Source organism: Diplotaxodon limnothrissa, linkage group LG9, assembly GCF_057381915.1.
Source record: "Diplotaxodon limnothrissa isolate DT_005_m linkage group LG9, D_limnothrissa_male_GT1.1, whole genome shotgun sequence".
Lineage (NCBI taxonomy): Eukaryota > Metazoa > Chordata > Actinopteri > Cichliformes > Cichlidae > Diplotaxodon > Diplotaxodon limnothrissa.
The window spans coordinates 26469455-26495097 of NC_140604.1; the positions used below are offsets into that span (position 1 = coordinate 26469455).

A 25643-nucleotide genomic window follows, 5' to 3' on the forward strand; every position below is an offset into this window, starting at 1 on the left:
TCCGATACATATCTGATGTTTTAGAAAGCGACTGCTGTTTGAACGGTCATGTCGCATTAAATCCGTCTTCTATGTCACTGACACAAGACAGACGCCAATTATCAGCGCCAGAGAAGCGCCTGATAAGACATCGCGAACACTTCCCGGCCATCCCGTGTAGATGTTAGTGAAACAGCTGGGAAGACAACGTTGGAGAAACGTGAACATTTTATTTGTACTGTATAATCTGCAGATTCTGACAGAAATCTGCAACTATCCTTTGAAGCACCGCTCCTCTCTAAAACAGCAATAAAGATAATTATTAGGCCATATGTAAATAACAAAATAACTTTATAACTTAAAGCAAAATTGGGAAACGTAAAGTCCGAAACAAGTCTTTATATTAAGGGCCATCAGTCAAACAATACTGGTTGGTCTGGGACTAAACAGAGCGCGTTGTGTGTGACGTCTTCTTTTGCGCATGCGGGCCGCTTTGAGGGTTCACACTAGAGCGCGTTTGCTGTCACATTTTATTTGTAGTGCGAACGAGCAGACAAAAAAAAATAAAAAAATCGGATTTGATCAAAAAATCGGATTTGAGCATTAAGACCTGCAGTGTGAACGTAGCCTTAGTGGCCGTCTCCAAGACTGAAGGGTGCCCCATGTCGCGGTAACCCAGCTACAGTGCACATATAGGATTACTACAGTCATAAGCTACTCCATGAGCTATTTAAAGTATGCGATACATCTACATAAATCCAATTAATCTGAGCAAACACATTAAGAGACGGGTAAAGCCCCGACACAGATAAATAAAAGGAAACCTGTGAAGAAGTACACATAAGAACAGAGAAAACAGTCTGCTAACACCTCGAACACAACCTTGTCTTTTCTGGCTTCTTCATGCACACACAAAACTTGGAGAAAACACGCACACACAGAGCCAGTTGTGGTCTATTAATCATAAGCAACCTAGTTCTGCTTCTTGGTACAGATTCATCTCTTGTGTGCCTCTGGCCCAAGGTTGACTTTGCAGTCTCTGTATTTACCTCAGCGTGGTGCAGAGGTCACATGGCGTAGAGGTTTAAATCAGAAGAACAGAGCATGAGAGTGGGGGATAAAATCTTGAGGTATAAACGCATGCATTGTAAAAATCACATGACCCAACAAATTAAAAAGCAGTCTTTTAAATCTCTCGAATTAGAAATTCATAACCTTTCCGCCTCGGACGTTCCCAACATCCAATCCATTAACAAATGGAATGAAATAGGCTCGGGTAAGCGATGCTAATTGTGTTACAAACCACTGACTGTGTAACCCAGCGTCTCGGCATTCTTCCAGCCACACAGCTGCTCGGTTTAACTGTGAAGTTGCTCAAGTCGTAGAAAGCGGTCTGTAAGCTTTACAGATTTATTTATATAAATTCAGCCAGTCTGGGCTGAGCAAAACCAACTAAGTGCTTTAGTGTTGAAACATAATTCCTTGACTTTTTGCAAATGTCAGTCATAAGCAAGGAAAACAGAAGTGGATTAGAGGACGGAACAGATTTATCCTCTTCTGAATGCAGTGCCTCCTGTTCTGCTGCTACTTACCCAAATACAGAGATGCATTTTCTTTCTTCACATTGTCGTCCAGGTAGGTGGGTCCCAGGGTGTAGATTGGCGTTGACCCCATGCCCACGAGTATCTGGGCACAGATGAACAGTGCCACATACAGGTTGTGCTCATTGCCCTCCTGGTCGCGAGGGCACGATGCCACGTCCAGCAGTTCACGGCCGCTGTTGTTGCTGCTCTGACAAAGGCCTTCGTGGCCCGCTGAGGAGTTCATCTCTTGGATCTGGTAAGGTGGTGAGATGAAGTGGGGAAGGGAAAACAGCGCTGCGCCTACAGCGATAACAACACCCCCCACAGCCAGCCAGCGTGGCCTCTGACCTCTACCGCCGAAGTACGAGATGAAGACGACCACCAGCAAGCTGCCGATGTCGAAGCAGCTGACCAGCAGGCCGGACTCGGAGCTGCGCAGGCTGTAGCGCTTCTCAATGGTGGTGATGACGCTGCTCAGGTAGCCCGAGACCATCAGGGACTGGATGAAGGTCAAGTAGCACATGCAGAACAAGAAGCAGCGCGAGTCGCTCAGGATGACCTGCACATACCTTCTAGCTGGGATGCGGATAAGGCGGGTGATGGAGAATCCAAATTTTCTGCCACCGGAGCCTGTGGCCCTGTGGCCCTCCACAGGCAGGGAGCTGCTGAGCCCCACCATGCTGGACATAGAGGGGGAGAAGTCTGTTCTGGAGGAGGGGGATTCTTCCTGGCTGGAGTCTGGGGTTTTACGATGAAGCCCACAACTGTCCTCTAGGGCCACACAAGTGCGGGCTGTGCCGACCAGCCGAGGCTCGGCAGCCTTGCCACCCTGTTGACAAGGTTCATTCAGGATTGGTAGACTTTTGGACTTGAAGCAGTTCTCTGGCTCCATGTATTGGTCCTGGAGCTCACAGATCTCCAGAGACTCAGACATATCACTCCCAGTTTCATCATTGTCCAATGAAGCCATGGCGCAGCTGGAGTTTCAGCTTCAGTCGGCCCCTGGCTGCGCTGACAAGTCTGCCAGTCAGTAACTAGTGCCACATGAGGAAAGTGTAGAGCTGCTGCAGGGCTGTGTGCTGGAGAAAGGACTGCCCTGTCAGTGATACTGAGGCAGACTGAACTCCTCTAGTTATGTGCATGTTTTATTCCACATCCCCACTCACAGCAGCACCGCTCTGTCACAAGCAGCCTCCCTCAAAGCAAAACATCAGACTCCTAATATGCTTACAAGACACAAAACAATCCTGATAGCGGTAGCTCGACTGCACACGGAAAAACATCACCTTCTTGAACTAAAAACCTGAAGTCATCAACAGAGTTATCTGTTGACAACACATTTCCTAGAATGTAATCAACAACAAAAAGATGCTGTCACAATGATTTTCTTATCTAGGATCCCATGTTGATTTTGATTTTATGGCTCTTTGTTAGATGGCAAAATTGGTTCAAAGCTTCTGTTGTTTCCTTTGTTCCCTTGCTGTGCAGCATCCTAGAAAAAAAACAATACAAAAAAGGGGGGTTAAGAAAAACATAATTAAGTATAGCTACTTCCAAAGTGGATACATTCATACAGGCCTAAATACAAAATACAGCCCTTTCCTCTTATGTCAGTTTTATGTCTACACAGGATTATACCAGTCGCCTTGTAAAGCTTAACTGCTACACAGGACTGGAGAATATTTCATAACAAAAATTTAAAAAAAATAACCCACACTAGCAAACACTGGTGTCGAGCTGCCGAGGCGGTTAGGCAAAATAAAAACCCAGCTCTCCTTTGTCAAAACGAGAAATATAGCTAGAGAACAAAAGACCATGCTGTCCACAAACGTCTCAGTCATGACTTTGAAAAGAAATAAAACCCCCGATTCAACCGCAAGAGAAATATTACTGTGCTGAAGCTTAAAAGAAATCTGACCTCGAGGCTAAACGACAATTTAATATTTATTCTAACTTTAACGAAGGGCTCAGAGGCTGGAATACTCACACAGGACTGAGGGAGGTAGCCTGTTGTTCTACACGGAGCAGCCACACAGTGAATGAATCTGTGTGTGATGCGGAGGGGCTGCTACCGCTGGGGATGCTTTCAAATACGGTCGGAAATCATATAACGCAGAGTTTAGAGCCTGAAACAGTGCAGGAAAAAACTATTAAATGTTTTTAATTTTTCATAACAAAAACTCGTAAAATGGAAAACGCGCTAGAACTGCATGTTTGATATGACTATAAGCATTTTCTTGTTCGAAGTGTATACTTAATTGAAGATTTACATGTTTTTAAAGGCCATAAGTGAAATTAGTGCTTTGTTTTTGAGCTCTGGGATATTGCAGTTCTCGGCCTGCGTCCTGCGGTTTTTCACCACGAACATTAATCGTAAGGCTGATTATCTTTTTCACAGTTTTCCAACTGTGACGGTAAAAATCCAACGCGGCTACAGCAATTTGAACGCCCCAGATTGTGGGGGTGAATTGTTTTTCCCACACCAGCCATACTGGGATTTGTAGTTTCTTTCCGTAAGCCCAACCTACGTCCATTTCTTTGCTTTATCGTAGAAATAATTGACTTCAGTAACGAAGGTACTTTCAGGCATAAACTACATCTGCTACTCAAGTAAATTCTCCGAATCTCTTAACTTAAATTGCACTGACACTGTGACTCCATGTACCAGCATGCTTGTCAGTCCATATGGTCACTGGTTTAGTGCACTACGTCATGTGGACAGCTGGGACCCTTGCTGACATAGCAGTGATTGACTGGGATTGACAATGGCCTCTGAGCTTGCCACACTCTCTGAAGCCATAAATTTAAAGCAACATCAAGCGTAGTCATTTCATTTCTTTGAGACCACTGCTCCTACCACCTTGTCAATGATGAAACGGCCTCCAGGGATGCGCTGCAGTAAACACCGCAAATAACATAACATCCTCATCCTTGGACAAAATGTTTTAACCTTTTATTAAGAAATACAAACAATACACAATAGAGATTCATTAATGTAAATCATGAAACTTGCCTTTTGAGGAGGACAACGTAAATGTCTCATGACATATATTGATATTTCTCAAGAGGACTGCAACACCACTTCCACTCATAAAAAATGAGATTGTAAAATACATTTGTTCATTTTTCACTTGTAAATGTAGATATTAAATGTAAAACATCTGGGCTGAAGGCTTTCCTTTTTTAGAGACTAGAGGCTGGCCTGTCAGAAAGATGGATCGCTATGCTGGTGGTCATTAATTAATTTCCTGGTCTACAAGCTACATCAGTCCTTTCCTCCTCTAATTCAGATGTCTTTCAGCTCCTCCATGGAGGAGCACAACTTTTACAGAGACACGATGTCCAGGCTTAACATTTGATGTTGTTGTGATGTTCTGACATTGAAAGTTTCCTGTGACCTCCACACAGAGAGGTCAGTGGATTCAAACTCTGGACTTTCTTTTTGTGAGGCTGCAATGCTGACCACTGCCTATAACGCCTTTACATTTCTATCCAATGTAGAAAAGTGTGATTATCTAATATGTCCTATAATATTTGGTTATTATGTGGGTTCAGTAGAGCCACCATTCACCTGGCAAAGTTATGAGGTCAGGACCTCCAACACAATATCTCCATTTAGTTCCAATCATGTGGAATGAATTGTAGATGTTCAAGAAGTATCTGTCTACTCCGCATACTGTATATTCATGGTGTACGGCAGAAATGCCAAATGCTGTTTTCAGAGAGGATAGCAACATTTTAGCCTTATCCTGGGGACATTTGGTTAGCCCATGACCTTTGTGAGAACAAGGAGAGTGAATGGAGACTTCACAGATGACAGGAGCAGCCTTTTCTAAAGGTTAACACGAACACGTTTTCTCAGGGATAGTTTTTATGGAGTTCAGTCCTGCTTTAGAAGAATCTCTCTTAAATGCCAGCAGAAGAACAAAACATGCCTTTTTTGTGCAAAAGGACAAACAGAAATTTTCCCACATAAACAAGCAAATTTGTACCACAAGGGCCTGAACAAGACTGCATTTTAACAGTGGAGCCACTACAAAGCTTTCCTTCACGTGTAAATGGTTCCCACAAGCGCTGCCAGCTATTATCACTGCATTGCATTTCAGATATTCCCACCAGTAAGAATTTACAGCCACTTATTATAATGACTGCAGAATAGTTTATTACTCATATGGGGTCAGAAATCAAACTACTGGAAATTTCAATATTGTTGGCCAATACACAGAAGGGATGTTTTATGAAGAAACTGATCATTCTCTGCTGAACTGGCACTGAAGAGGGAGACCGGCACTGTGGATTTTTTTTTAAAACAGAAGGATTAACTGGAATATACAGCAAATAAACATCAAAACCTTTAGTTTTTATTTGTATTTGTAATATGAAGTAGGGGCACAAACTAAGCGCTGGTCCCTTGGATGAGACAAGTATAACACTACCATCTAGTGCATGGATGCATGCAGAGTAGCTATTAAAAGCAGCGCTTTTGGCTTTTTAATGATGACCAGTAGATGGTGCTTTGACCTCAAGATTAGCAGCTTCAACCAGAGGATGCTTCTGGGAAGACATACAGCACTGATTTTCCTGGTTGTAGACTACAAATGCATAGTTTATCTAATAATTTTTTTCTGATACTAAATATGAAGATATGCATTAATCAAGAAGAGCATTGCTTAGCCATATCTGCTGCATGTCTGAAAAACTAACCCTTCTCATCTCAGGCTCTCAGATTATTATTAGTAGTAACACCTGAAATGATGAGGTAAGGTAGGTTAGATCCAGCTCTTTCAAGAACCTTCTAAGACACATCTTTACATGCTGGTTACATCTGACTAACAACTAAAAATCAGCCATATCAGATGTGGATATTTAAGAATAAATTGCACAGGTGCCCCTTAAGATTCATTGTGTATCCTGAAAAACAGAAAATAGCTTTCTCACCCATTAAGTGCATTATTTAATTTTTAATCTCCTAGGACCTGGCGTCTACATATGTGGACATCACATTTTGGGTTATTTAGACCAAAATACTACATTTTGCTCTACAAGGGCCTGATGTCCACTTATGAGGACATTATACTGCCACTGATCTATCAACATTTTATACTAATATCCTCATATGTGGCTCTCATTTTTCTTATAAACAAAAATCAGATAAAAAAAAATCAATCTGGTAATTCTTTGTTTTTACATTCACTGGGTCCCACTATGCCCAAATATCAAAGAGAAATTAAAAATTTATGCCATGGAAGAGCTCGGGTCTTGGGAGGTTAATGCTTTTCCTAATGTTCGACCTGAAGTATAAGATAAATAAGGATTATTTTGAACTTGACTCATGCAAAGCTACTCTAAAAGAGCCCAAGAATAGAAATCATAAGTGGTAAATAAGCTTCATAGTCCCCCTTTAAATAGTAGCCTCATTCTTCAGATTCGGTATTTACATAATGCCATTACAGTTTGAGTATTTTTATGTCTGAAGATATGGAAATATCTTCAGAACGTTTTGGTTATGCTGAATAAGCACAGCACTTTTTCATTCATTCATTCATTTTTCAAAGTTCTCTAAAAGTACACAATGATTTCCAGAGAAATTGAAACATTTACCCACATGTGTTACACAACCTTGCAATACAAACACTTCCCACCCCCACCATAAATTAGTGGTTTGATCTTTCTGGTAGCATCTAAATCACGTGAACAGCAGATATGCTTCTGATTCATTTTCAGTGATTTTCTGTTATTTGTATCTATATATGGACTTTGTCAATCTTAGTTTTTCACAAATGTCCCACGAATGTCTCAACTGAATGATGCCATGTGGTGTACTGATAGCTGCTAGAGTCAATAATGTCAATAGTGCAAAGATTTCCAGGCTCATCAGAACTCCTGATATAATGGGGCTGCAATCCTGTTGCAGGGTTGAATGCGTTTTACATTTTCTAAAATATTTCATTGGTTTTATTAAATGCATATATTCAGTTATTAATGGGAATGGTGGAAGTTGTTTTACAATAACAATCCGGAAAACAGCGAATTTCCTAAAAAACAAACTAACAGATGAACAAAAACCTAACTGTACACTCACTTCATTAGGTACACCTGTTGGACTGCTTGTTAACAGAGACATTGTTGGTGTCAGGCAGGTACCAGGTTGAGTATCTGACCGTCTTATCTACTGGGATTATTCTGGACGACCACCACTAAGGTGAAAATAAGTGTGATGATACCAGAGGTCAGAGGATATTTAAGCTGACTGGATGTCTACAGTAATTCAAATAATAACATTTTACAACCAACGTTTGCACAGGAATAGACAACACGTCGAACCTTGAGGCAGATGGGCTACAGCAGCAGAAGAGTAGCTACATCAGGTGTTACTCCTGTCAGCAAAGAACAGGAACCTGAGGCCACAGTTCACACGAATCATTCCAACTGAAGACTGGAAAACATTCCCTGATTTGATGACTCTCAATTCCTGATGCAACATTCAGATGGTATGGGTTGGATATTTTCTTGACACACTTTGGCCCCTCAGTACCGACTGATCATTCTTTAAACACCACAGTCTACCGGAGCATTGCTGCTGACAACATAAAGCCCTTTGTGAACACAGTGTAGTCATATTCTATTTGCTACTTCCAGCAGGATAGCATGCCATGTCACAAAGTTCAAATGATCTCAGGCTGGTTTCTTAAACATGGCCTCTACGGGCACTAGATATACATCCAACAGAGCATCTTTGGGATGTGATGAAACGGGAAAGTCACATCAAGGCTGTGCAGTCAACAAATCCACAGCAACTGTGTGATATTGTGTGACACTACCGTGTCAACATGGACCAAAATCTCTGAGATCCTTAGTCCTTAAAGAGATATGTTGTCTCATGTGCCCTCAAAGTTAGGATATTTCTACTATTTTTCTAATTAAATAAATACAGTATGACTTCATTATGTGTTTAATTGTTCGTACTGAACCTGGAAATATTACATTTACACATTTTCTTATAATAATTATAATATGTGCAATGGACAGCTAAACTGGGATGCTGAGAATTACCAAAAGAACTTTGCTCTGATAGGGTTGAATTAAAGTGTGAAATGTTTCAGAAAATATTGTATAGTAATTACCAACATCTGGATGTTAAGAAGGGAAAATGTGTTCTCTCAAACATCACATTAAAAACAAATACTCGGTAGGCCTTTGATTTGGGGGATTTAAGCTTTTCGTTGTCCACTGGTCGATTGTACACAGTCTTTACAATACTCAGAGTGCTTCCTGCATATTTACTGTGACAGTGAGATCTCTCTCTGTCAGCTGATGAGTGATGGGCTCACCACCGTCATCAGCCTGGTCCAACACATCCCATGGCCTTGGGTCGGTCTCCCCCTGCCCCATCCCACACTCTTCCTGTTAACCATCCCAACTTTATTGACATTACAGGAATCACTAATGAAGCGCTGTCTGTTTCTTAGCTCACAGTGTCTGCCTGTTACAGGGAACGGCACACACACTGGCATGTTTGTGCATGCATATATATACACACATATATATATATATATACTGTACATGCCCATCCCCCACTATTCAAATCCACACTTTTTCCTGTATGTGCAGCCTTGAGCATCATGTCCACCGAGTGGCATACGGGAAAAATCTAATAATGGTAGACACGGAGGTGTGTGCATCTGTAACTGGAAGTCAGGGGTGTTACTATGAATTCCTGGACCACTGAGCAAATGTGATACTTTCTTTATAAGAAATACTACTTAATCTTTATAATAACAATGCATCTTTTTTAGGTCTTTTGCTGTTTTTGCGTCACTGTTTGAAAAGATATAATTCAGTTTCTGCTGACTGTTGCATGGCTTCATCAGCTAATGGCTTTACAGCAGCACAAGATTTAGGAGAACTCTGTGCTTGAACTATAACCCTCTGTGGTACTGTTTCACCATCTTCTGCTTGCAAGAACGGCATCCTTGTAAATTAGCTCTTCTCTTTGTGCTGCTTTTCTAAGTCTACATTCTTGTGTTGTGGACAGGATCCCCTGTCTGTGTCTTAGGACTACTTCCCAAATTAGTTCACCTATTCACGCAGGCATGCATCTGGAAACTTCGCAGCCCAGAGAGCAACTGATACATATGAATGAGTCAAGCAGGTCAGGACAGAAGGTTGATGTAGTTGCTGTGGGGTTTTTTTAAAAAGGGGGGGAAAAGTGCAAGAACCCTGAAATAAAGACCCCTGGTACAAGCCTGTGGAGGGCCCCTTACTGTGCAGAGCAGTCCTAGCAGATTGAGCCCATGCTTATGCTAAAGTCCTCACCCCGCTTTCCCCAGCCCATCCTCCAAAAAACTCTGACCGCCAAAAGCCTGATTGGTAGTCCTGCTCACCCAATGAGAGCTCTTGTATAGAGGTCTCTCCATGACAAAGGCTCACTGAATGTCCCTTTCCCAATAAATCAGGAGGACATTAACAAATATGTGCCTTGTTAAGAAAAGAGCACAACAGCTCCTTTCCCTGTAGGGATCTTTAACACTGATAGAATACAGGTTTGATTAGCAAAGTTAATTACGCAGTGATGGCCGAGAACCATCTCCTGCTGAGGGCGGCATTGGAAAACATCTCAGAGCTTAGAACTAATCTAATGTGATTATAGATTGCTGTAACAGTGTAAGAGTTAAAAACAGAAACTTGAAATCATTATGTAGAATATATAAACAAAGCATCATACAGTTCAATAAGCATAAATAAAATAAAGACACGACTGCGCTACACATAGGTCAAGCTGTTGCATTAACAGCCTACATTAACAGCAAGTGCTGGTAAATAATAAATGAAATCTCTAATCATAAATCTGAATGCATCAGGAACTCAAATGAAATGTTATAGTCGATTATCGTATATCAAAATTTAAAATAACTCTGCGCAGTGCATGCGGAGAAATGATCTCAGCTCGGGGAGTTAAATGAAGAGCAGCTGGCGGGTGAAGGTTAAAGAGTAAGCTGCTGGTATGAGTGCCAGCTTTTCCAGATCCTCTGAAGGGACCAGGAGTTTACTGTAAACAGTGGGATGTTTCAAGCTTTCCTCAATTCCCCCATATGGAAATGGGACATACCTTGAGGGCTTTGTTCTCCACCAGGAGCATCAACAGAGCTCTCACAGTGTTAAAGGAGAGACTGCCAAACATTTCATATTCATGGGAGACAATTACCTCCATATGAATGGAATAATTGAGGATTAAGCTGCTATCTGTAGTATGTGTGAGTGTTTCAGGCCCTCAGGCACAGGTAATCACCATCAGCCACTCAAACAGAGGTTCTGTCTTATCTGTCAGTGGAAAGGAAGGTGTGTATGTGTGGGCTCTACCTGCCTGCTAGCAAGTTAGCAAGACAAATGCTAAACTGGTTATTTCTCTTGCATGTTTTCATTTTGAATAGGAAGCATGATTCCTGAAGAAAATAAAATATTTTGAATATGACTTTGTGACTGAAATAAACCAAAGCCTCTGAACTGAGTTGGTGCTAGCGCGGGTGCTTCTAAAAGGGAAGCTCTTTCCTTTTGTTATCAAGCCACCCAGAAGCACACCAGCTCCACTGGTCTTCAGAAGCCAGGGGTACTTGAGTGTGTGGCTTCTTAACCCTTGAAGAGGATCCTTCTGCCCAGCTCATCCCACTAATTACCTTCTAGCCATACTGTAAATGGGCCACTCCTGATAATAAGCCTGAGCTTCATTAATGAAGGAAATGGTAGTATTTCAATGAAAATGACAGGCTGGACCAAAAGGCCTTAGTTTGACAAGTTTTGGTAACAGTTCCCAAGATGCATTTGGTGAGCTAAGATCAATGCACATCTTAGATTGCAAGTGTGCTTCGTGTTACAGTGTGAGAAAACAGTAAGCACTGCTTTGTGCATGCATCTACAAAAAGACACTTAGCACTGATAGTGTAATAAAAATAGGTCAGTTTAGTAGTTTAGAGTTTGTGATTCTGAGGCTTTGGATAAGCGGTTAAGGAAATGAGTGAATGAGATGAGATCATCACAAAAAAAGGACAAATGAGTAGTTTTGTGTGCACATTCAAAGGGATATTTTTAAATTCAAACAGGTCTTTTGTTTTTCTCATTGTGCTGTGTAGACTTTTAGCTGATTTTAAAACAATACAATACGCACTTATTTAAAATAATATAACTGTAAATGTAGTTTGGGAATACTAAAACAAACACTTTAAACGATGAGTCTTCTTTTCTCATTGTCCTCGTCCAGTAAAAGAAGAAAAGTCAGTTTTTTTTATTTACTACGTATTTACTAAGAATTTTAGGTATTTTTCACTCGTGAGAAATAAATTTGCACACTGTTAATTTCTGTCTTTTTGAGAGATTTGCTGATGAAGACTGAAATGTATGACATCACTGCCCTTTTTTTATATATTTATTTATTATTGGTGCAAAAAACCCTAAACAAACAAAAATACACAAGCTGCAGGTTTCTTTCCCTTTATTTCCTCTCTGATTTTAATCATTCTGCAGGCCACACACACACACACACACACACACACACACACCTCTTCTTCTTACAGCGATCAGGTTCTTGAGACACAGCTGCTAACAGAGCAATGCCCTCACTTCTGTGGACCCACATGCACGCACACATACACACATAAACACAATACAGCGGTGTTTGCACTGTAATTGCCGCAACACTGTCTTTGTCTGTACCATAATCCCATGGATCTCATTGTTGGCCATACGTGCCTGCTCCTTCATTACTGCCGGTGCTCACCCTCCTCCTCATGCCCTGAACCGCCACCCCCCTAGACCCCTCCAAAAGCTCCAAAAGGCTGTCTTTCTTTCGCCCCACACACAAGAGAAGTGTGCTTTGCCACAAAGGGACTAAGCAGAGGCACAATTAGCCCTGTGACAGTAAGCCCCGCCATGGGCCAGGAAGCATGGCCCACAATGGGCCAAACTTTTATACGACATCTTAATGCAAACACTGGAGTGTGCTGCCCCGTGCCTCTGTGTTTAGAGGCCGGCCACTCTCATCACAGGTCTTTTGTCACTGAGAAACAAGTGGTCATTTATTTCATTTATTAGTTACCCATTAATTGAGGAGGTACGGTGTTTCTATTGAGGCACTGAGGGAGGTGGTGTCATGCAAGGTGGATGAGAAAAAGAAATCATCAGTGGGCTGAGCCTTTAATTGAATCCCATGCCAGTCATTTAGAGATTGCTCCGTCAATGATTATATGGGGATCAATACAGCGAGGGCGACTGCTGCTTAAGATGAGATGAGCTTCCGGCCCTCGCTCCATCAACCAGAGTGAGAAATCAAGCTCGCAACTCTCGATCTTGCTTACAGAAACTCCGACAACAGCCTCACACACACACACATCTGGTGCTGGCCTTGTTTGTGCTGCTGAGCTCTTCCAACAGGTTTCCATCCCTGCTCCGTCTCTGCACTGCAGGCCCCACATTAATGAGCGGCAGGCTTAAATAAACCCTCAGTGGTTGTTCTCTATCGATCAGGTGATCTGGCTATCAGATAAACTAACAGATCTATGAAGGACTCGCGCTGTAATTGAGTTGCTGTGGGAGTGTGCCTGTGCTCTGGTTTGCAGGCACATTTGTATACGCCCCAGGTATGCTCCATGTAGGATTATCATCATCATTTAGACACACAGTGTTGCTTTTTTTTTTTTGCATGTGTTTTTCAAACTCTCAGCCCAAATGGGAGATGTTTTCCCCGTGCTAATTATCAGTTGTAAAGCAGATTGTGATTGTGGTTGTTGGTTTTCGTCCCAGAGGGGGATCAGTATTCATCCTGTCCATTGCACTGTGTGATTAGAAAGACCGGGGGGGAGGGGATTGAGACGTGTGGATTGAGATGTTAAACCAATTAATGCAAAGAACAGAAATAGCAAGCACATAGGTCACTTCACTTCGCTTTGGTCATTTCGTTGCATTTGAAAGATCTTAAAAATCATGGAGACACATGTGCTGGAAGGCTGGATGCAGAGGCCTGGGCTTAAATCTGTCCTCAGGCTATTTACTGTGTGTCTTCTCATGGTTTCTCTGTTCTAATGCAATAAAGACTAAAAAAAGCTGCCAAAAATTAGAAGGGATGCTAATTAAATTAAACAAGTTTATGTGTCTGGGTATGTGCATCCCACTTGTGCATGTGCGTGCACCTGTGCTTCCCCGTCCACCTCTGAATACCTGTCAGCTTCCTCACCACACACATCAAAACCGCCTCTCAGCTCAGAGACTCGTCTCAAGGCAGAGACATGTTACAGGACAACAACAGTCACAGTTAATGGATGCTCGGTCTGGGAGCTGCCTTCATTATGTGTGTGTTTGTCACAGGAGTTGAAGGGACAGTGTAATGGTCAGGTTTAAAAATAATGGGGCACAGGGGGATAGGAGCACCTGAGTGAAGCCCATTGCTCACATGTTACACTCATAAGCATGATCCTATAAGCACAAATGATATGAATGGAAGAACCAACCCTTTAAAGTTTAATTAGAAATTTAAATAACTTAAATATAATAATATCTTATGCACAGTAAACAGTATGTCTCCTTGTACGTTGAAGCTAATGTTCAGCCGTCCAAATTAGCAAAGTCAAGCATGTTTCTTTCAAAGCAAAACAAATGAAGGATATTTGTGTGACAAAGTTCATAACCTCCCTTTTAAAATAACCAGCAGGAGGCCTGTTCGAATGACCTGACACGCACATCTGTAGCAACAGCGAGAATCCATAGATTCAGATGGGCTGTGATTCTAAATCAGTGCATGGAGCCCATTAGAGTTTCTTCCAGCCTTTCTCTTCCCCTGCTCCAGACAGCAGCGACGGCTTTTAAAAATCATCACTCACAGCTGCTGCTGTAAATCTGGCGGGCCTCAGCAATCCGGCAAGAAAACCGAATGAGATCATCCTTTTTCTTTCACGTGGCGCTTCTGTTGCAGCGGTGAAATGTCGAGGAGGAGGAGGACGATGATGATATGGGTGATTATTGGCGATTTCCTCGGCTGTGTGTATCTTTAGGAAGAGGAGGGGTGTGTTGTCCTTTGTCTTGTTTATGCACACGTGTTTTTACACTTAGGAGGGTCTGCTCAAGGCGGGATGAATTGTCTGTCCTCGGGTTACTGTTTGGATCGCTTGGTTGATTGTATTTCAGCTGTTGATTAACTAAGGTCGGATTAATGTGAAAGCTATTTCTGGCAAAACAAACAGTGATGACTGTAACTCTGTCATTGCTCAGCCACTGTCTTTATAAATCGGTGCTTTATAAATGAAGCACTTAAGCTCTCTATCTCTCTTCAAGGCAAGCCCTATAGACCCCTGCTCTGCTTCTCTCCCCATCGCTATGTTCCCTCTTCCTTTAATTACTGTGTTCATGCTTGACGGGCACTGATGACTTGATTAAGCCTGCCGTGCACAGTTCCAGTCTCTACCCTGCTGATGAATGAGTCTAAAGCTTATTAACTTACTCATTCTGATCAATAAGGCGCTGGGCCTGAACACCGCAAGGACAGAAGGGAAACTCTTGTGCCGCTGACCCTCTTCACTGGCAGCTGAGATTAAATCAAATCAACACACATGATTAGCATGTGTAACCAATCTGGATGCTCTGGGGAGATAGTACAGAGTACAGGTGGATTTATTTCCTGGACTACTCTTAGTTGAGGAGGCTTCAGAGCTTTCTTCCTCTGAGTTTCTTCAAAAGTACAGAATTATTCATTTCTCTTGATTATAAGTCACTATAAAACCATTTAAATGAGGCATAAACTTAAAGAAGACCTTGACCTGGAGGGAGCCTGAATGCAAGGTTGAAATTAAACCTGCTCTACTCTATCTTTTTAAATCAACACTTTATTTTTTGTCTTGATTCACAACAATGTGGTTAATCCATCTGAAGATCCATAGACTTCATATAAAAGATAGATCTAGTACTTTTACGTCATCCATTGGTTTCTAGGCTGTTTTCAAGCCTTGAGTTCAGTGTTTTCTTTTCTTTTTTTTTAAAAGACAAGTGACCTTATTTGCGAGAAAAGGTGGACTCATAAATATGGTACCAATATGTTTTGGACCACCACAAAAAGAAAAAAATTCCATAAAAATTGTCACCTCATGCATTACCATGTCCCTCTGCTTGCTTGTCCTCAGGAGGCCTTCCCACAGTAGAAAGCAGAGGAAGGAAGGGTCACATCTAAACCCTTCTCCCCTGAGGAGGCCTTTCAGGTCCACCAGGACCTTTAGAGATGAGTGGCTCATCAGTGAAGCTAATTTGGCTTCCAATAAGCAGTCACTACTTTTCAGTGGTGAAGGTGACATCTCCAGTTGTTATCCACTGGTCATATCCCTGTCCCTGTCTGCAAAAAAAAAAAAAAAAAAAAAAAAAAAAAAATCATATTCAGAATGTTTTGGTGCCCGTGAATCGATCTTTTTATGGTAGGAGGTGCCATAATTGATGTTTTGCGGTCGGTGAGAAAAAAAGAAAACACACACACACACAGCGAGAGAGAGAGACAAGAAGGCTGAAAGGTGCTTGATTTATTTTTCATGTCAAGAAAACAGATGCTTCCTGTTGCAGAGAACATGCAGATCATATGATAGCCACCCACTCCACCCTCCCTGCGATACGCCACCAAGTCTGAGAACTACCGCTGGTTTTGTTGGGGTCCTTAATGAACAGGACCTTGTAATGTAAGCTTCTGACTGTTAGCAGGCCTCGCTAAGCTAAACACTGGACTGACCTCTGTCTCCCCTCTGCTGGCTACTGTGTTTGACGCATGTATCAGAGTGTGAGGAGGAAGGTCTTCTGGGAAGAGCCCTTTAAGATGATACGAGCACCATTATTGCCGACTGCGGGTCGGCTCCATTTCAGACACATTGATCTGCTCCTGGAGCTCGCTGGGCGAGAGCTGAGGTGGAGCCTGAGAGACGGACCCAGAGTGGATATAAAATCATGCAATGAGGGCTACTAATGCCACATGCTTATCTTTGCTCAGACCTGTCATCGGTGTATCCCAAAAAATCCAAACAAATTAACTCTCCTCACACTTTCTGGAAAGAACAAAATGTCTGTATAGTTATTTCTTAAATAAAACAAAATTTGCAGATATATTTAAAAGGTCTTGAAACTTTTAGTTTTTTTATTGGTCCTCTGAAATGGCATTTTAACAGTGTCTGAAAGGTAGCTTAGTGAGGGTCTGGTAGTCTCAGAGTAGAGAATAAATCAATGTTAAAGAAAACTTCTGCAGAAACATGCTGAGTCCTTTATTTGAGTACATTAAAAACGTCTTAAGATCACTTCATGAGTTTATGTATGTTGCAGTTGTCTGCTCCTCTCCTTTCAGTTTGAGACGTGGCTTAACTTCCTATCAGCCTCATATGTAAATATGAAGTCTTTCTAGAGGTGGAAAAACTACAGACATTTTTGACTTAAGTAGAAGTACAGATATATGTGTTAAAAAAATACACTAGAAAAAGTCATGAGCTTCAGCAGATGGGGGAACCCTAAGATCTGTTGCAGTTGCTCAGCGCAGGGAAAACAACTACAACTTAAAAAAAAATTCAAACGTGAGCTCCAACAGATTTTGTTTGTGTACAGACTTTGATCAGCTGACCTGCTGCTCTTGTGGATTTATACAACTGAATTCAACCTAAATCTGACCACGAGCACCACAGCCACTGTGCAACAGTCCAACACAGTGCTTTACTGTAAATTCACCACAGTACTCCAAGGCAACCTGTTTATCCTGCACAAAAAGTCCTTTCATGCAACATTTGAATAACACAAGGTTGGATGTTTCACAATATGAAAATACATAATTTATGAAAACACATCATATATAGATTATAAATGGTAAAATTACATGTATTCTTTAAATCTGCAGTATATCAAGTGTCACTGATCAGATCTTATCTTTAAATATATCCCCTCTTCTTCCATCCCTTTCCCTCTTTCTTACATCTTTCTCCACCTCCGACTAAAACTGTTCTCGCCCTTATCTCTCCCTGTGAAATACAGCAGGTGGACCTTCAGCTACCAACACACTGTGCGACAGACTGCTCGCAAACAGTTTGTTTTACATTTGAAATAACGTTGCTCCCTTTATGCTAGCCCCTCGTCTGTAGCGCTAGCTTAATGCTAAAGTACCACAACTTGCTCTGGTCCACTTTAACTCCTATAAAGCCATAAATTATACAGTAGAACCTAAAGTAATAAGCCTGGTAAATGTAAGGAGTACAAAGTACAGATATTTGTGTTTAAATGTAGGGAGTAAAAAGTTGTCAGAAATACCAAAGTACAGATACCTGAAAACGCTATTTAAGTACAGTAAAAAATATACTTGTACTTCATTACTTCCCTCCTCTTGTCTTTTCTCTTCCTAGCACTGCTCAATGCATGATAATTATTGTATACTTATTTTCTTGTCAGTACCACAGATTAGTAAAGCCACAATTCCCATAGTGTGTGTGATAACTCAATTATCTGATGACACCTAGTATCACACTGGCATTGTTTCCAGTCTGTGATGTGTGTTTTCAGGATTATGCCATCTCCCCTGCCTTAGGTGCCACCTTTTTTTGTACAGCTGACTCCCATCCGCAATTAAGAGTGCTTAGGGCCAGAGAAAGGTGAGCCCTAATGCCAGAGAGCTTTGGTGGTTTTGCAGCTAGTGAGCTGTGTGCATGGTGGTTGATTGCTCCTGCTCTGTGGAAATGAGTGTTTTAGTAACTAACCCTTTTTTTTTTTTACTTACTTTTCAGTTTATTGGCCAATGCCTGGGTTTGTTTTCCTTCTTTAAAAGTTGAAAGCGGCTTGTCTGTCTCTTTCAGTTTAGTTAGTAATAGGAACATTAATAAAACCTTTTAATTTATCCATTTTGCCCCCATGTCTCCTTTTTTTCAACCCGGACACCTTTTTTCCCTTTCCCTCATCCCTGGACCTTTTAAGGGAATGTAACAAAGGCTAAAACTCAAATTCAGCCTTTTTAAATTTCAAATGGTCTTCTTCAAACTGGTCATCTGTTTAATTTAAATAATACATTTATGTCCATTTCTTTTCTGTTCGTGACACTGAATATTTCTGGAATTTCTGGACATCTGGAAAAACTTCCTCTTTGCCCTTTATTTATCAGTTCATATGTGCATCCTGCCTCCTTTTGTAGCCCATCTTCCTTGAGCCTGAATTGAAATGATTTAATTTTGGGCATTATTTAAAATTTTAATTTAATGTCAGCTTAGCATAGATTTTTGTGTAGCAGCTCGTAAGTAAAAGCTCACTTTTTGCCTGCTTGTATTGTGTTGTGCTTTTCAGCCCTCAGTTGAAGTGATTTACAACTTGTAATTAGGATAATTTAAATTTAGTAAACTGTTTAGTAAAACAGATACAATAAAGATGTTTGGACACAGTTTTATATCTGGTATGTAGACACTATGCACCATTTCTTCACTTCACTCCAGAAGTGAAGAAAATTCTTGCAGACGTGTGCAGTTTTCTTCTGATGAATGTACATTAAGAGAGATATGGACTGGTCCTTACCGTATCCTGAGGCATTTTCTATGACTATTATCTCAGTCAATAAGAACATTGTCAATAATGTAGTCTGGGGTGTAAAGTTGTGTGGTGTGAGCCTATATGTGTTGCTGAATGCTTAATTAAAAATAAAACAAACCAAGCAACAATTATTCAGTTGACTTCCTGAATTGTAAACACTGTGAGGTAATAGATCATGCTTCAATGAGGACTGAAAACAAAGGACGGCAATGATTGCTACCGCTAATTAATTGGTCTGGTGTTACCAAATGAATCAATGAGCATCAGAAGATTGTCTGTGACCGAGATGAATCTCATGTGTTGGAGATTGTTAAAAAAAAGCATAAACAGATCAATGATGTTCTACTTTATAGGCTTAGATATAGCTTAGATATCCATTCTGACTGATGTTGGAGTGTGTGTGGGGCCGATGGGCCGCCTGGAAACCAGAGCCGTAACACTAGCCCATTTAGCATATGGCATTTTTACCACGGAGAGGTAAACACAGTGGGGAGGCCGAGAGAATAGTAAAACACACTGCTCAGGCCAGATCTCCCTGTGGACCCACACAGGGTGGACACACACAGAGGACACGGTCCAATGACACACTGAGGTCATTTTGCTCAGTGCAGAAAGCTTTACAGCACTTTGACTTTTTCTTAAGTTTTATCTTCTGACTTTTTTCTTGTTTTTTTTTTTGTTTTTTTTAAAAAGCAAACTATGTAACTACACACAGTGGTCCCTTCCTGCTCTTCAACGCCTTCCTGTCTGCTCTCCGGGTCACTACGCAGCACTAACGGATGCTGATATCAACTGTCAAACCTTAAACCCTAATGGGGCTTTTTTTTAAAAGTGACAATCTTAACAGATCAATGCAGTGCTTAGGAGTCAGGTTGCAAAAACTGTCAATGACCACATGTGAAGGATGAAAGAAACAAGAAGGGAAACAACATGAACCTGGAAGCAAATGACAGAGCCTGCCTTAGCCATCCCCAAAGACATGGAGGACACACATGTGCATATATGCAGCTTTATTTAGAGCGTCTCTTGCAGTAATGACTACGCAGCCTTCCTTTGTCTGCTAAGGAAAACTTCCTAAGGCAAGGCCTCTCCAGTAAAACTGCTGAAAGGGCTTAAAAGACCAGCAGGGTGTTAAGGACTTAGATGCCGGGAAGCAGCACTAAGGTGACGCTAGGCTAGAGTGAGGCCATAAAGGCCTGTTAGGGTACATTAGTTGGAGGAGAGGATCATAAGGCTACATGAATGTTTCAGCAGGACGGGGGCATTTGCCTTCCAAGCTCTACTGTCAAAAAGCCATCATGACTCAGTATTGGGGGTGGGGATGGACGACTGCGGCTCCAGGGCCAAGACGCTTTATTTTCCTGTGGCAGGGCACAGTCACAAACATTTGATAGACAATACACTTAGGAACACGCATGCACGGCGTGACCCGCAAAGCAGAAGCACATGTACTTTTAGCTGTGGTAGTGCACTCAGCAACCGCCTCGTCCTTTCATCTCCATCACTGTCAGCTCGCGCTCTGTTGAATCATTACCTCTGGTCTCCTGGATGAGCAGGTTTACGACCGTTTGGCCTCGGATTTGCCGATGTTTGGCACCAGTGCGAACCATCAGGTGCTTAAACAGTCATGTCAGTCTTGAGGTAGCTGCTAAACATCCACACCCTGGGGCCTTTTAGTTTCTTCTATCCTTTGACCTCACAGACCAGCGGGAGCTGACTGGGGTCACAGTAAATTGTTTCACAAACAATAGAAGCATAGTTAGAATTACAACATTTTTAAAGGCAAGGGAAGAGCATGATATTTACAGAGACTGTACTAGCTTCAGATGACCCTATCACAAATATGCACCTGGCGACAGTGGGAAGGAAAAACTCATTTTTACACCCTTTTGCTGTGTTCCCCAAGCTGTTCTGAGCAATTATTGCAGTTTGGTGCGGCGCACTGTCCTCCAAAGGGAGGCCGCTGCCATCAGTGAGTGCCATTACTATAGTGGGCTGTGTGTGGATGACGTTACAGTACACATTACTGTAATGAGATGATCAATCTTATTCAATTCACCTGTCAGTGGTTTTAATTTTGTGGCCGTCCAGTGTACACTCACTGGTTATAGTAGATTGCACAGCTCACTCCTATGCTCTCGTGATAGTCAGTGGGAAAATCAATCACTGGCTGTCCTGTGTGGCTGGTGACTGTGCATTCTCAGGGAAAAACTGATGAAGGAAACAAGGAAGATGAGGAAAAGACAAGGGTGCTTATTAGCTAATCCACCCCAAGAGGAATGAAATCTCCCACTTCCTCCATGTTCACATCTTCTGTGCTCTTCAGTATTTGTAGAAAAGTGACACTGGTACAATAAGCTATGTGTAAGACTGTCTCTAAATCTTTATCTCTCTTTCCTCCCCCAAGGAAGGATCCATTCCCCAAGATGTGACAGTAAAAGTGAGAACGTGAACTGAACTCTGGCACTTACTCTTTGTATACCATACGGGAGCGACACCCTCCAAGTGTTTATCTAAGTGGACAGCTTAGTCAGGATTAGCTGGACTAACGGCAAACATCTTTAGAGGCAGAGAGGTCACCTTGTCTGTGCATGGATGCGCATGTTTCAGGAGTACAGTGTCCATATGTTGTAAATCCTTCCCTCAGGAACACACAAAAAAACAAAACATTAAGGATGCCTGAAGTGCCTTAATGCATGTATGCACCAGAATGAAGAAAATACTCACCCCAGAAAAGACTCATGCACAACTGGGGGTCTAACAACATGAGGAAGCTCTTCCAAAGGAATTACATGGTCAGCGTGTGTCAGCGGAAAAAACAAACAAAAACAAAAAAACATATACAGTATTTACACCAGTTCTCATTGGATCAAATAACCTTAAAAAGGTTCTGAAGAAGTATTTCAATGCATGCACATCAGAGGCGTCACAAGAAAAGGTGGGATGATGTACTGTAGAAACAGAAGCAAAAGAAAGAGGGAGGGAGCAAGGGCAGTACAGTAACACTAAGTCCTCTCCTCACTAACCTACCACCAACTTCATCACCCGCAGGAATAACAGTTGGGCACGGACAAAAGCCTTGCGGCTAAAGACACTCAGATAGCACACAGAGAAAAACTTTTGTAAAGCGCAACGCATGGGGAGGAGAACTCTATAACACTTTCTAACATCCCGAATGACAATGCCACATGTCAGCCTACAAGAAGAATCACTGCTTTCGGCTTAGTTGCATATGAATTGACTCGAAAGAGAAGCCCTGCAATCCATCAGGGGTTAAATAGTTCAAACAGGATGGGTGGATATAAATAGATGGATTGATAGATAGGTACCAGAAGACTCAGATATAATGTATACAGTAGATTCTCATAGGTTGCTTTGTGAGTTGCTGGGGATTATGTGAGGTGTGTGTTTGTAAGAGTGTGTGTCAGCAAATATGTTGCCCCATGGGACCACAGTGGAACCTCACACCAGCCCCCACAGGGAAGGATAAGGCCATCTGCCCACCCTACACACCAATCCCACCTAGAGGATACACACTCTCAGGAGCAATATGGAGGGGCTTTGCAGACAGTGTTTGATCTGCTTTCATCCAGCCAGCAGCATGCAGGATGCTGATCCTCTCTGTATGTCTTACTCCTCTGCTGTCCACTGTCCCAGTGGAAATCACTGGCCGAAGAAAACATCTTCAACCCGAGGCATGAATGGCAGGACACAAGCTGATCAGCTTCATCTCTCAGCTGAGGGAACAGGAGGGGGTGGCATAGCTCAGTAGGTCTTTTCAAACTAAAATGACTTAAGTCTAATATTTCTTTGAAAGAAAGGGTCACACAGAGAATACCTTCTCTGAAAGGATGAACTAAATGTCAGAAAGCTGGGATTAAAAATGCAACAAAGTAGATTTAAAAGACTGAATTAACACATGCAAAAATCAAAAACAACTGCAGAGTCAGTGCCTACATGCAATTGAACAACATGAAACTAATAAAATTAATTAAAATTAAATTAAATGAAAGATGCATTACAGTCATTCAAAGTACAAGTGAAACAACAGATGATTGAGAAATAAACAAATCACTGAGAGAGGACCAGAATCTTTCCTCTGATTCTTCTTCGGACTCTCTGGACATGGTGATAAAGAACCTACTTTCAGCTGCTCCCTTATTCACAGGGGTCTCCACAGCAGGAAGCTGTACATGCTTGGTTTGGCTGAGTTTTTACACCAGACACCCTCCCTGACACGAATCCCTCTGGGTTTGAGCTTTCTCCCAGGACTGAACCAGGGATCTTTTGTTAGTTAATCAAATGGTCAAAACGCTACACCACAGAGCCGCTACGGTGACAAAGAGGAGAACTCTGTCTAAAGTGAGAACCATGATGAACAATGGATCACATCTCACTCGTGAAATACTAGTCGTCAGAGGTTACATTCAATTATTTATCTCGATTAATAATCTGGCAGATGGCTGCCCCTCCCTGACTGGTGTAGATGTTTCTTTCTGTTAAAAGGGAGTTTTTCCTTCCCACTCTCACCAAGTGCTTGCTCATGAGGGGGTCGTCAGAATGTTGGGGTTTTCTCTGTATTATTGCAGTGTCTTTACCTTACAATATAAAGCCCCTTGAACCTGTGACATGTGATTTAGCTCTATAGAAATAAAACTGAACTGTATATTGGCTAAGAGAGTTCAGGCAAGAGGTGGTACAGGAAGTCACCCTTGTCAGCTTTTTCTTTTGTGTATATTTTGTGCATAAATTGCATATTTTGACCGAAATGCAAAAGACAATCAGGTAAACGCTGGATGAAGGGGGCAGTAGCAATCAAAACTAAACTTTGACCATTTGTAAAGAACAAGAAGAAACATGTTTTAAAGTTCTCATGTATCTTTTTCATCAGTGAGTTGCTGTGTGGTTTGACGCAGGCTCAGGCACAGATGGACGCAGAGCTGCTGTGGTTGTATTTTAAGAGTCCACTCAGCTGAAGATCTGAGGCCTGTCTGGAGCAACGGCTAGCCTCGACATCAGACTACAGCACACACAAACACACATACACACTGACAGCTATTAGGCAATCGATAGAAGCTAATACATCAGAGCATTTGACTACTCAGCTCTGTATGAGAGAAGAGAAGAGAAGAGAAGAGCTAATCATGAGTGTAAATGCATGATTAGCTCAATATTTGAATCATACCACTGAATGTTGCACTCTTACGGGTCGCATTTGAGTGTTACAGAGTATCAAAGTATTGAAACTGCTTTGTGGAATGTTATGCTCTATTGCTTCAACCTCAGAGGGAATTAACTGCCATAAAAACTCCACTCCTCCAATCATTAATATCACATTAATACAGAGATGAAGCCGATGAATTGCCCTTTAGAGGGCCCTGTTAGCTTGCCAGGAGGTTAAGTGTGAAATCAATCCACATAAACAACCTAAATAAAAATTCTTCCATGCTTTAGCGCTGAGTTCTAAATCAGCCAATCACAGAGGCGCTAGTAAAACCAGTCTTTTAGCACAGCATGCTAACAATCTCAGTATTTCACCTCTGGCAGCTCATTCTCGCTTTTCTCCTTCTGTCTTTCTTTTTGTCTTTGTTTCTTGTCCCGTCCTTCTCCTCCACCCCTTTTGCTCCTGGAAGACCACAAAGGGGAGTATCTTGTCTTTTCACAGTGGGCCCATTCATGGTGGCTTGAGGGGTTGTATACGTGGGAGGGGCTAGTCCATTGAAGGTTGATCTAGACTTGCTCAAGCATCCATATTTTGGCTATTTGAAGAGAGAGGGAGGCTGTTAAACACTGAGTAAGGAGGTGACCCCTGACCCTGACGACTGCTGTCCATCCATTATAGAAAATAAACAGAGAGGCTGGAGTGATTGCTAATCTCTTTACTGCTCTTATCTCTGCAGACAACCCAGGAGGAAGTCTAATTTTCAGTCTTTAATTGCTCTGAGCTGATGGCAACTTTGAATGTCTAATTTGTTTTACTGGCACTTGTAAAATGTTGTGCTTCGTGATGTGTTTTCGCTCACTTTCTTCAGTGTCTTGCTTCATAGTTTTCCTCTTCTACGTTCTACTTGAACCTACCTTTGCAGTGTGATTGATATTACTCCTCCAAACAGTTTGAAGGATGGCAGCCAAGAGGTTAAAGGTGACATAACAGAGCACAGAGACAAAGACTGGACACTGTGTCATCTGTCAGACCTCATGCTGTTGCCACCACCACACTACCAATTGGGGCTTTCCTTAAATTAACCCTAAGACACAGACACAGACACACAGACACACACACACACTTTTCTCTATCTATCCGATCTCAGGGGAACACATGTGGGACAGTTTGTGCCAGCATGAGGGCAGATGTCAGTCATGGCGACTACCTTTGTGTGTGGAGAAATGACCCTTACTGCTTCATTTCATTGTCATTCATTTGGTCCTGTGGAGTTTGTTCATTTTTACTGTGAGCATGACGCATCCAATTCATCACGTGGCTTAAAAAAAAAAAAGCTCGGCAGACTGTAAATGCATATG

At 41.9% G+C, this 25643-nt stretch overlaps 1 protein-coding gene across 1 annotated transcript in view; it reads right to left on the reverse strand.

The window, feature by feature from the left end:
- The window catches only part of slco5a1 (solute carrier organic anion transporter family member 5A1), a 33825-nt gene extending 31284 nt beyond the window's left edge, over positions 1–2541 (reverse strand). The window contains exon 1 of the mRNA XM_085362405.1: positions 1572–2541. Coding sequence (XP_085218531.1) covers positions 1572–2532 — 961 coding nt within the window. The 5' untranslated portion in view covers positions 2533–2541. The remainder of the gene's footprint in view (positions 1–1571) is intronic.
- Between the last annotated feature and the right edge of the window lie 23102 nt (positions 2542–25643).